The 13,541-nt window shown below is 41.0% G+C and overlaps 1 protein-coding gene across 1 annotated transcript in view; it reads right to left on the bottom strand.

Moving 5' to 3' along the window:
* The window catches only part of LOC132821366 (uncharacterized), a 120,215-nt gene that overhangs the window by 4,347 nt on the left and 102,327 nt on the right, over positions 1-13,541 (bottom strand). The window contains exons 26-31 of the mRNA XM_060833948.1: positions 13,208-13,304; positions 10,246-10,296; positions 7,750-7,914; positions 5,849-6,011; positions 3,163-3,227; positions 2,157-2,341 (exon numbers count right to left, since the gene is read on the bottom strand). Of these exons, the coding sequence (XP_060689931.1) occupies positions 2,157-2,341; positions 3,163-3,227; positions 5,849-6,011; positions 7,750-7,914; positions 10,246-10,296; positions 13,208-13,304 (726 nt within the window). The remainder of the gene's footprint in view (positions 1-2,156; positions 2,342-3,162; positions 3,228-5,848; positions 6,012-7,749; positions 7,915-10,245; positions 10,297-13,207; positions 13,305-13,541) is intronic.

Here is a 13,541-nt window from a genome sequence, read left to right as displayed (position 1 = left end):
GTATATGGCTGTTAATGTTAATTGTTTGTAAACTATATTGTTAAATCAAAAAAAATGAAAGGTAGCAGGCTGTAGAGGAAGTCATTATGGCTGACTACCTGCCCCTTTTCTGTGGTTACATCTGGGCCTCCCTGGAGAAAGTGGACACCGCATGCTCTAACGCCCTAGAGGTATTCAGGGACAGGTTGGTACTGTGGGTGCCTAATTTTCCCCCTTCAATTTAACTTTGATTTTAATGCCTATCCTCCCCCTTCATGTATGTTTTCACATAGGCAGTGCTCCTGTGATGAGAAGGGTGTTGCTTGCCACTGCCCACTCGGGTGTTTTTTTTCTACCTGGTGGTGAAATAAAGAAGCTTTCAGCATATGATGTTTCTTCACTGTGTCCTACACCTATGTGCACACAATATGGCTGCTGGGGAGAAATAAGCACTCTCTCAGGATATTTTGAATCTCCTCAGTTTTGGTGAGGTGGTGGCTCTGAATGGGCCAAGGTAAGTGCACAAGTAAATAAAGGGTGATTTTGTGCAGTTATTAGAGTTCTAGATGCTTTAACCAGGGGAAATATCTTACCTGCACATACCCTGACTGTTCCTTTCAGTACTTCTTACGTTTCAATAAGATCTGTCATTCATCAATACTCTAGTGAACTGGGGCCTAGTTTGCCCATTCTCTTCATAGGCCAGTCCTGCCATCTTGGGAATAAGTCTGATAAACCTTTTATTGCTCTCCCACTATGTAAAGAGCCTTTTTCTGAGAAAAGGAGGCCAAAACTCCATACAGTACCGTAGGTGCAGTTTAACCAACCTCTGCAATGATTGAAGCAAAACTTCTCAACTCCTGTATTCAAACCCTCTTACAATAAAGACTACAATTCCATTGGTCTTCCTGATCGCTTGCCGTACCTGCATGTTAGCCTTTAGTGACTTATTGATAAGAATGCTTGCATTCTTTTGTAGATCTACACTTTCCAATCTCTTGCCATCTAATAAATATTCTGCATATCAGTTTCACTGACCAAAATGGATGACTTCAGATGTTTCCCCGTTATATTCCATCTGCCATGACCTTAACCATTCATTAAGTCGGTCCAAATCCTCCTGAAGTTGCTTAATATCTTCATCACATCACTTTGTAGCATCAGCAAATTGGGAAATGTTACGTTAAGTTCCCAACTGCAAATCACATTTGTGTTATGGATACTTACGCCATCTCACAAATCAACAAGTTGTTGATTTGAGAATGACCCATTTGTTCCTGTCCTGTTTTCTGTCTGTTCACCAGTCATTAACTGATGCCAACACATTAAAGGAGATAATGTGTGCTTTAATTTTTCTATTGTGATGAAGCTTAGATTAGACCACCAGCAATCACCTCTCTCTCCAATGAGGAAAGGTGTCCTATGTTCCTCTGGGATTATGACAACTTCAAATTTATCTTTAACTTTTCTATCCAGACTTCTGTGGGGAACTTTATCAAAAGCCTTCTGAAAGTCGAAGTATGCCACAACCACCATCTCTTCTTTATCAATTTTGTTAGCAACATGTTCAAACAAACTTGTCAAACACAATTTCTCATTCACAAATCCACACCTCCTATCCCCAGTTAGTTCATGATCTTCCAAGTGGGTATTTATCTGTAGTTCTCTACTTTCATTCTTGTTCCATTCTTAAATAGCTTGGGGTGCAGAACATCTGTTCCATTCCAATTCACTGAAATCATTCTGAACCTATAGACTTTAGGAAGGTAATCACCAATCCATTGACTAACACTACAGCTACCTCTTTCAACACTCTGGGATGAAGACCATCAGATCCAGGGATTGTATCTACATTCAGCCCCATTCATTTCACCACTTCTTACAAACACTAATTTCCACCAATACCCCATTCACCCTAGCCACTTGGATTTCTAATTCTGGAGATTTCTTGTGTCATCCTTGGTGAAAACAGACATAAAGCAACCATTTAACTTCTCTGCCATTCCTCAGTTTCCCATTATAAATTCTCCTGACTCTAGTTGTAATGGAGCCATGTTAATTTTAATCAAACATTTCCTTTTTATCCAACCATCGAAGCTTTCCAGTCTGTTTTAATGTCTGTTGTTTTTCTCAAAATCCCATCAGCATTTCCTAAAACTGACCAATAAAATACTCACCTGCTCATTCTTCAACAGTTGGAGAACTTTTGCTCTCTTATCTGATCGTGTCATAACAGCATGTGATGGGGCATCAGCCAAATGACAGTTCATAAACTGATCAATTGGGGCTGTAGTACCATCTTTGCACAAGAGGTGATAATCAGAAGATTTCAGATTCTGATTCCAGTTAAGGTTTCCATTACCTACAAGTGAAAAGAATTCCAATAGTTACCCACGAACACCATCTCCTGAATTTTCCTATCAAGCCCTTTATGAGATATTTCAAAGATCTTGGGGAAATGCAAATGTCTTACATATACCGCATTCCAATTTCCTATCCAATTGGCCCATTCTTTCAGGAAATATTATTAAATCTGATAAAAACAACTGAATAAAATATTGATGTTGTTAGTTGGGCATGCAGTTCTAAATCCTCACTGAATTACAGGAGGGAGCTATACCCTTCATTATCTGCGTGGTGTTCCTGGGCACTGAATCCAGGGGTGAAGGTACAAGTCATCGCATCTCTAACTTCCTTCTACCATCAAGGGTACATGCTAGCCAGTTACTTATCTAACTTATTTTTGTTCATTATTTCAGAGCCAATAATTTTATACAGTGAACTATCAATGATTGTTTGATATCCTCCTGCATTCTTGCCACTACTAAAATTGTAGAAATGTTTTGTGTCTCCTTTATGTCTTTGTTCTTCATAACTAATCTCCGTCATTTATTCAGGAAGGATGATATAATGATTCTTTTACTTTTTGAATACTTCTAAACGCCCCGATTATCTCCTTTCATATTAATTGTTAGCCTTGGCACGTATTCACTTTCAGCCCTTCAATTTCTCTGTGTCTCAGTCTCCAAATCACAATTGTTTGATTAAACTCTGTCAGGCATTCATGCTGCAGATGAAATCTGTTATGACACCTTAAGCCACGAGCGGGTGTGAGATCCATTTAATTCATTCACTCACTCACTCACTCACTAACAATGAAAAGTTTCCAAGTATGTTACGTACCGTCAGTGTTCTCCGACACCGTGGTATGTTTAACAAATGCAACATCACCTACTTCCACAAGGCACCTGGAGGAGATTGGGATGAACTTATTCAGATATCAGAATTTCAAGGAGACTGCATTCAATGCTTCCCTTCCCCAATTTTCACTCTTCCTCTTTAATGCAGGCTGACTCCAATTCATACAATGCAGCCCTCTGTGTGGCCCTTCATAAAATATAATTAGACAGTGAGTGGGCAAGTTTACCCTAGCTCACAAGGTAAGAAACACATACACTCATCCAATGTTCCATGTTGGCTTCAATGGAGAACAACACTGTTTGGTTTAGCAAACTTACATTGCACCCAATCCCATCAGTTTCCTCAGCAGAAAGCTTGGTTAAAATTCCTCTCTGTAATGGCAGCAGGCAGTTTGATCCTGCTAAATATTATGTCCAAGTTGAGTCCTATCAATAACCTTAATCACATACATGTTTTCCAGCAGCAGGCACTTATCTGTCAGATTGCTTTCCCTCTACATTGTACTAAGTTTTTTCACCAAGCCAGCATTCAGCTGTGTGCTAACGTTCTACTGCCTATGCATTCTCTATGATCTGCTTTTGTCTTTGTTCCACCATAAGTATTTGGCAGCTCATTCCAAATTAATAACTAACAAGTCATCCTTTTGCACCCGTATCGCTGAGTTGAAGGTTGTGAGTTCAAAACCTATTCTGGAAGTCTGGGCACAAAATCCAGGTTGTTGCTTCAGTCCCAAAGGAGTTCAGCACTATCAGAGGTGTTGTTGTTCAAAGATGACATTCAATCAAGGACTCTTCTTGTTCCCAGTAATGGCAGGCGTAAATGAGTCAAAAAGTGTGGTGCCGGAGAAGCACAGCTGGTCAGGCAGCATCCAAGGAGCAGGAGAGTCGACATCACGAGCATAAGCTCTTCATCTGGAATGGGATGAAGAGCTTATGCTCAAAACATCGAGTCTCCTGCTCCTCGGATGCTGCCTGACCAGCTGTGCGTTTCCAGCACCATACTTTTTGACTCCGATGTCCAGCATCTGACTCCTCACTTACTCTGCAAGCGTAAATAATCAATGCAAAGAGGTGTTGTGATTTTGTACTCTCTTCCACAAATGATATTTAATGCGATATCACTTAAGGTGATTTGGAAAAAATGTTTGAGATCCTAATGGAATTGGGGATCAAGCATATTAATTAAGGGCTAATTGATTGCAGCTAATGTGGGGAGTTAATAATCCATGGGGTTCATAGCAGTTGACTGCCCCTCTTCAGCAGCTACGTTCGTGCTGGGTGAAGTTGGAGAGGGAGCATATAGTGTCCATTGATACACTCGATGCCTTTAGGGAGAGGTGGGCAGCTCAGGGGTCAACTCCCCTTCCAACTCCATTTTGATTTAGCCCTACTCCCTACCTCTCCCTCACCCTCAATGGTCTGCATTGTCCTTAATAGGCTTTGCAAGTTAACAAACCAACTGAAGAACTGGTAGTGGTGAGTAGTTGAAAAAATACCGTGGGTGATTTCGTGATGGGGTGTATAGCAGCACTTCTGAATATGTGAAAATACTTGGTGTGATGGGGTGGATGGCGGCCTCCAGTAGCACAGTGGGAATAACCCTATCTCTGAGCCAGGAGGCCTGAGTTCAAAACGGTGCATAATAATACCTCTGAACCGTTTGATGTAGATAAAATGGGTGTGATTTCATGGAATGCCATTAACCGAAATAAAGCTCTCGCTAAAAGTGTGGAGTTGGACTCTGTTCAAAACATTTGCAGTATATACTCGAGTAATAGTCCATCTCACATAAAAGTCAACTCTAGTTCTTCACAGCTAACAGATCAACATTTTAGTCAGTATGCCGCTATCACGTCCCGCTCCAGCCTTTCAGTCTGCCAGTCATTCCACTCCACTCCCGGTCTTCCAGTCCACTGCCTGTTGAGTTCCGCTCTGGGTTTTCAGTATTACCATCAATCATTCTTTTCTCCCTTCATTCATTTAGTGATCAGTTCGACTTCTGCTAATGATATGGTAGGAATTTTGACAGGCATAAATTTCAGCCACTCAAAAGTAGTATTCATGTAATCGTCGACTCTGTAAATTCAACCTTAAGAAGTTGCCAAAAAAATTGACTATTACTCGAGTATGTACGGTATCTCTGGTGTACAAGTTAATGTTGGATCAAATGATCATTTTAAAACCAGGATTGAGGGACTTCCATAACTGAGGTTTAAAGAAAACTGCAGTTGTTGTGAAATCTCAATTTCGAACAGTATGAGCAGGTCAGGCAACATCTGTGGAGACAGAAACATTTAACTTTTCAAGTTGATGCCTTTTCAACAGAAAAAGGAAACAGGGCAACAATGGCAGAGTTTTGGAATTTACTCATCGATGAGACAAAATCTCAGTGTATGGCAGAATGGTGTCACAGGGCTAAGTGGCCTTCTCCTGCTCTTATAGTCCCATTCTTGAAGAAAAGCAGAGTTTGCTCCAGCATCTCAGCCAAGATTTATTCCACAGTCAATCTCAGAAACAGCTAATTCTGTCCATATCTCATTGCTATTGGTGGGACAGTACTGAGTGCAGATTGGCTGCAATAACACAGTGACCACACTTCAAATAACACAGCTGGAAAGCCCTTTGGAAGGTTACAAAAGGTCCTGTATACATGTGATTCGTTTCCTTACCTGAAGGCACCGCTGTAGCTGTAGTACCTCTCATTGCTGTTGGCCACGCATTTGTTTGTTGGTGCCGTTGAACTTTGACTTTCACTTCCAATACACAGAGAGCACAAATTTGGGTGCAGGGCAGCATTCGCTCCAGGGGCACAGCTCTGACTGAAATATGTTGCTTAATTCAAAAAGATTTAATTAGGAGTTAACTTCATCTCTAAATTCTTTTTTGGCCTGTGACACTAAATGTGTCAATGTTTATAACATTGCTTATTGATCTGTAATATCACGCAATTGCACTGCAGCACAAAACAATAGTCCACGCCAATCACTGCCACTATGAACCAATCAGATCGTCATGTTAAGTCCTAATGAACACTCTCATTGATCTCCTACTCAGAGAATTGTACTTAAGCAGAATCTGCAAACCTCATGGTCCAGCATATTCCGCATCCAACCATTACCAACAAGCAAGGGATCAACCTTGATTCAATGGAGTATGCAGGAGGGCATGCCAGGAGCAGCAACGGGCATAGCTGAAAAAGAATAGCTGTCAATGCGGTGAAGCTACCAAGCAGGACCAACCAGCATAAGCGATAAGTAATAGATTGAGCTAAGTGATCTCACAACCAATGGAATAGATTTAAATTCTGTAGTTGTGCCACATCCAGTCATGAATGAAGGTAGACAATTCGACACTCCCTTGATTCGATTCACTCACGTGATGTTAAGAAATGGTTGGAAGCATTGGATACTGCAAAGGATATGGGCCGTGACAACATCCCGGCAAAAACTGAAGAGTTGTGCTGCCGAACATTCTGCTCCTCTAGCCAAACTCTCCCAGCAGAGCAACAATACTGGCAACTATCTGGCAATGTGGCAAATTGCCCAGGTGTGTCCTGTATATAAAAAGCAGGACAAATCCAATTCCTGCCCCATTTGTCTTCTCTCGATCATCAGTAAAGTGATGGCAGGGGTATCCAGTGCTATCAAGCAGCACTTGCTCAGCAATAACCTGCTCAGTGACTCCCAGTTTGGGTTCCACCAGGGCCACTCAGCTGCTGACTTCATTACAGCCTTGGTTCAACAATGGACAAAAGAGCTGAATTCCAGAGTGTGACTGGCAGCCCTGGACATTGAGGCCACATTAGACTGAGTGTGCTATCAAGGAGCACTAGTAAAACTGGAATCATGGGTATAGGAGAAAACTCTCTGCTAATTGTAGTCATACTTGGCACCAAGAAGGATGGTTGTGGTTGTTAAAGGTTAGTCATCTCAGCTCCAGAACATCTCTACAGGAGTTCCTCAGGGTAGTGTCCTATGCCCAGCCATCTTCAGCTGCTCCATCACTGACCTTCCCTCCACCATTAGGTTAGAAGTGGGGAAGATCGTCAATGGTTGTACAAATGCTCAGCACCATTTGTGACTCCTCAGATGCTGATGCAACCTGTGTCTAAATGTAACAAGATCTGGACAACATCCAGGCTTGGGCTGACAAGTGGCAAGTAACTTGCCACACAAGTCTGCAGCAATTCATGTCACACAAATTCCAGGCTATGACCATCCAATCAGAGACAATCTAGACATCGTCCCATGTAATCTAAATTGTATTACCATAACTGAGTCTCCCACTATCAAAATCTTGGGTTTGACCAGAAACTCAGCTAGACTCACCAAATAAAAACAGTGGCTACAAGACCAGGCCAAAGGTGAAAGTACTGCAACGAGTAACTCTCCTCCTGGCCCCCCAAAGCTCGCCTCCATTTATTGCCACCTGGCCTGGTCAAAACCTTGGAGCTCTTCCCTAATACATGAGGCAGAGCCATCCATTTGCATGGAGAGAGAACTGTTTACTTTTAACTTTACTCTTTAACATGAAAATTTATTAGCTTTTAAACATGGGGAATCACACTTACAATTAAAAATATCGCAAGCGTTGATTTTCCTCTCTGAAATCAGGTATCCCATGGGAATGTTCCAGCCTGCAGTCCGGCCAACAGCTGTGTGACAGGACCTCTTCCCTCTCAGTGTCGCCCAGTTCAGGCTAGTATCCTTTACAACCGCCACAGCAAAGTAAGAGGCTGTGAAAGAATACAAACAATGTAATAATCTCAGTGGAAAAGAGGATACATATTGAGAGCAGAGCAGTATTCAGGACAGTAAGACAGCTAGGGATAGGCTTGGTTTTAGATTGTTCAAGCACAGATGCTATGTTCGAATGGGTTCTTAAACTAAAAGTTAACAACGGGCAGCTTAAACTCCACTCAAATATTTCATCATGATCATAACTCTATTGCTGCAGATGTAAATATAGTGGCTATTTGGCAAATCCCTATGTGAATCACACTTCGTCTTGAGAGGAATCTTGGAATGTTGTACCTGAAGGTGCCAAAGGAACTTCAAACAGCTATCCTTCAAAGGGAAGAGGTGCAATTTAAAACAAACTGTACTGTGAATTCCTGTGGTCACTGTAGTAATGAACAGCTCACCATCCCTGACAGCAGAAAGATACCTCCTGTGGACTGTGTCCCAGAGTGCAGAAATCTTTGTACTTTCCTTTCCAGGAGTATACAAACAAAAGGCTTGAAAATAAAATAATTACATCTACTAGTCTGTGTGTGTTAGTGGGTTGATGTGCCACAGAGACCCACAGTAAGATCACAGCTTGAGACACTTTGGTGTCATGGGTAATGAAGGACTCTTTCTCACTCTGAATAATGGAGGCCAGGCAAGTAAGTGAAGCTGCTCTCAAGAAGGCAAGAGAACAGAAGCTTGTCAGCTAATCAACTGCTCCGTGGCTAGTGTCAGCATTACCATCATCGTCCAGCTCAGTGGTCACAACAGTCCACTATCTATTGTTCACAGAACCTAGAGACTGATTTTATTTTATTTTATTGTGTTTAATAGCTACTAATCTCACCTTTTCTTTAACTCAAGAAAGACTGATTAGTTTGGCTCCCTGGCAAACGTAAACAAATTTGGATTGTGAAAGAGGATTCTTTACAAGTTAACCTGCTGTAACAAACTGAGAGAGGAGTTGAATTAAGAAGGGGAACTACTTCACTCCTTTTCCCTTGGGAACAGAACCGTTTGGGGATGGTCCATTCAGAATCGTAACAAATTGGGGATACTTGCCTGGGGACTGTTATAACAATTGGAACATACCTTCGGCCTGATTTTAACTCTAAACAGCAGGTGAGTTTTAAAATAAGTTGAAATTGCCTGTAATGTTTGTGCATTTTCTCACTGCAGTACTCAAGGAGTTAGATGCTTCTTTCTGCACAATCAGGTTGTGGTACTGCTACTTAGTGTAGGGACACCCTCCATCACTTCCTACTCCTTTCTGTCTCCTGAACTGACTGTATAAATAATAGATCTAGTCATGTTATACATCCCGAATGTTTTCTTTGTATGTAGAGATAATGTGTCAATATACATCCTTGGAAAAGCGCTCCCATTCCTTAAAGTAAAAGAGGAGATGTTACATTATTGCATATCCTGTTGACCAGACAGGTAGTTTATCTTTAAGACCACCACAAGGTGATATTCCAGCATATGTTACTGGTTCTCAGCTGCTGTTTCTGTAGTTGCAGCAACAATAATAAGCACAGAACCTAGACAATATGTAAGGCTGAGATTGTGTAACATTGTCAGTAGTTAATGTTATTAATAAACATCCAGACGTCTGTTTATGAGATGGACAAAGTATTGACATAGAGCAGACGTTACCTCACATGTGGCAATCTAGAGTGAGAGATCACAGTTTTAGAATAAGGGATAGGAGATTTTAAACAGATGAGGGGAAATTACTTCTCAGGTTGTAAGTCTGTGGAATTCGCTACCCCACAGTGTGGAGGATGCTGGGACATTGAGAATCTTTATGGAGGAGAGATACAGATTTTTAATTAGTAATGAGTTGAAGGGTTATGGAGAGTGGGCAGGAAAGTGGAGGTGAGGCCAAGATGAGATCAGCCATGATTGTATTAAATGACAGAGCAGGCTCTAAGGGCTCAATTTCCTACTCTTACTCCTGGTTCTTATGTTTCAATCCCAATGTTTGTGCAACACTATACAAGGGCTAATACGTAGGGAACATTTGGTCCATATCTGGGAGATGGTGTTTTACACACAAAAGCAGGAAATTAGGGTTGAGAAACAAATCAGCCATGATCAAATGGCAAGCAAACTCAGTGAGCTAAATGGACAAATTCTGCTCCAATATGTTATAGTCTTATGGTTATACCTTATGGACTGGACCAGGAATTTGCCAGGTAACAGAATGAAGAAATGTATGGAACTCACTGGCAATTAAGCAGATGCTATTGTATTTATTTGGACAGTGAGGAGCCCATCAATAGTGATCACACCAAGTCAGTAGGATTTGACAGAATAGTGTAGATTTGAAAACTTACGTATCTTGATTTGGTCATTCATGGCTGTGGAATTGCATGGCTCAAGGTTAGCTGCGAAAAGAAAGGAAAGAAAATTGTAAACACCAATCACATCTTTGCATCTGTTGTCCATGAAGTGGCAGGCAAAGAACCTCAAAGCACATGGCTGCCTCTAGGAAATCCAACTGGATCCAGGAAAATCTCTCCAGGGAATTGTCCCTGAGCATTACACTTCTAGAATTATATTGATTTTGATAAACGTTTGGACTTTCATGTAAGTTTTATGTCTTTATGGTATTCAGAAGCTCCATTAAAATGAGGTGTTGAGCTATTTCCCAGAAGGCTATAGGACACTTCATGTTTCCTCTGGCATTTCAGGTAGAATTCCTCAATGATCTGCAAAGTACATAATTGTTCAAACCTTTCAGCCCTAATACAATAATAAGTACAAGGAATACTGTAGGAGGTGGAATTCCCCGATTAAGTTCAGATACAATAGTCTATGATATCAGGAGAGACTGGAGCTGTCTCATTGGGCATTGCTCTGTCATTTCAAGAAGCAAGACTGAAGTTGCCCATGCATCATAGAATGACAGAATCAGAGAATTTCTGCAGGTGCAGAAAGAGGCCACTCAGCCCATCAGGGCTGCAATAGCTGTTCAACTAAGCATCACTACCTTCTGCCAATTTCTGGTTTCTTTCCTTCATATCCTTGCACATTATTTCTATCCAAATAATTATATAATGCCATCTCAAATACCTTATTGAACCTGCCCTTATCACACTTACAAGCAGTTTTTTTTTCTCACATCACATTTGCTCCTTTTGCAAATCGCTTTCAATGTGTGTCATCTGGTTCCTGACACCTTTATGAGCAGGATCACTTTCTCCCACTCTATCCATCCCTGTCATGTTTTTGGAAACCTCTTTTGGGTCTCCTCTTAGCCTCCTTCTCTTCAAGAAGATGAGACCCAACTTCTTCAATTTATCGTCATCATTGAAGTTCTACATCCCTGTGATCATTCTTGCAGATCACTTCTGAACTCTCCAGTGTATTTGCATTTTTCATACATATTCTCCCAGGACTGTACACAATCCTCCAGCTGAGGTTTCACAAGTGTCTTCAGCATTGCTTCAGATCTGCTGAGTTGCTCCAGCAATTTCAATTTTTGTCTCAACATCACCTTCATACCGTTGCACAGTATACCACTATTAATAAAGCCAAAGATGTTTTGTTGCTTTACTTACTGTTCTCTCCACCTGTCCTGCTACTTTCAACCAACTGTGTGTGTATACACCCAGGTCCCTCTGCTCCAGCAAGCTCCCGTTCACCCTGTTCCTTAAAATTGTATGCCCTATTTTCTATTGACTTTCAATGTTCTTTGTATCAGAATGCAAAAGTTCACACTTTTCTGCATTGAATCCCATCTGCTGTCTTTTTTCCCCACTGTTAATGTCCTTTTGGAGTTCTACACTGTACTCGTCACAGGTTACAAGTCTTTAGAGTTTTGTGTCATCTGCAAACTTTGAAATTGTCCCTTGCTAAATCTAGATCATTAATATATGTATAAATCCTTTTTTATTTCATGACCTATAATTTTCCTCATAGACCTGTTGTGTGGCACTGTACCCAACACCTTCTGGGAATCCATGTACACCTCATCAATAGTTTTTCCCTCATTCAATCTTGCTGATAACTCTTCCAAAAAAAAACTCCAGCAGGTTACCTAAACACTATTTCCCCTTTAGAAATTCATGTGGACTTTTCCTTATCAATATATCTTTTCCCATGTGACTACTAATTCTCAAATTGTTGTTTCTATAAGTTTCCCGCCACTGAAGTCACACTCACTGGTCTATAATTCGTGGATCTTATCCTTACATCCTTTCCTGAACAAGGGCATGATGTTTGGAATTTTCAACCTTCTAGCAGCTCCGCCTACGCTGATCACTCTCAGGTTTGACCAATGTCTCTGCAATCTCCACTCTTCTGTCAATATCCTCAGATGCTTCTCCACCAGTCCCAGTGCCTTGTCAACTTTAATTACCAACAGTCTATCTATTCCTTCTTCCTTTTCAATTTGGAACCCTCCTTGTGATAGAGATTTCTCTTCTATCATCATGCCCCAGGTAATATCTCCTTCTTTGGTGATGGAATGTTCATTTGACAATTCAGCCATGCCCATTATCTCCATTTGTAAATCCTCTTTATGGTCTTTAATTGACCCTACACCTCTTTTTAACCACTCTTCTATGATTTATCTTCCTTTGGAAGATTTTGAGATTCCCCTTCTGGTAGGCTACTTTCTCATTATTTTTCTTTGTTTCTCTTATTTATTTTGTCACCTCCCTTCTGTATTCCACTTAGTACTCCATTGTATTTTCGACCTGCCGCCTGTCAGAGGCACTCTCTTTCACTTTTTCTTACTTTCTGTCTCCTTTGCCATCCACGGAGCTCTGGATTTACTTGTCCCATTACAGGCAATACTCCTTGACTTTATCTGAACTATCTGCTCTTTGAGGGTAACCCACTGTTCAGATCTTTTGCCCACCCACGACTCAGTCCAGTCAATCCTGCCTCGCTCCACCCTTACCTGTTGATGTCAGGTGTCCACCAATTCATGTTTTTTTTTACTTTTCTTTGACATTTCCCACCTTATTCCTAAACCTTATGATACAATGATCACTGTTTCCTAAATAATCTCCCATTCACATTTGATCAATTTGACCAACCTCATTTCCAAGAGCCAGGTTCAACAGTGCATGTAATACAGACAGATTTTCCCCTCACTGCCCCTTAACATATATGAGATTATTTACTCCTTGTCAAATACAATGAATTTTCCGTAGTGGGTTAGCTTGAGATGGACCAATTGAGCTCAGGTCCCAGTGATGTTGACACAAGGATCCTTTCCAAATGCTGTTTAAACCCCCAAATCGCATATTAACTATAATAGTTTGAAACCGTATGAAAGACACTTACTTTTATTATAATACTCTGCCATGACTGGGACAAGACCGCACTTTCCTGCAGTATAGACCTCTCCGCCATCAAGACTTGCTGCATCAGCTTCTCCAAACTGCAATCATAAATTTTAATTAGAATCTCTCTCTCTGTGCCTTTCTCCTCTTCATAGAACAGATCTAAAGGCTTCTTTCCAAACTTGAAGTTAATCATTCAGTGTGGGAAGATTCCAATCTTCCACACTCCACTATGAGTCTAGCTTAGGATCATGACGTGGTCAATGGGCCAAGCTGTTTATAGATTTCCTTAAGCTGTTTGTTGCTATTGAGGCTATTTTGAAATAATGATGAAC

The sequence above is a fragment of the Hemiscyllium ocellatum genome, chromosome 13 (assembly GCF_020745735.1).
Source record: "Hemiscyllium ocellatum isolate sHemOce1 chromosome 13, sHemOce1.pat.X.cur, whole genome shotgun sequence".
NCBI lineage: Eukaryota > Metazoa > Chordata > Chondrichthyes > Orectolobiformes > Hemiscylliidae > Hemiscyllium > Hemiscyllium ocellatum.
The sequence above is the reverse complement of the archived record's forward strand: the minus strand, read 5'-3'. Positions and strand labels throughout refer to the sequence as shown.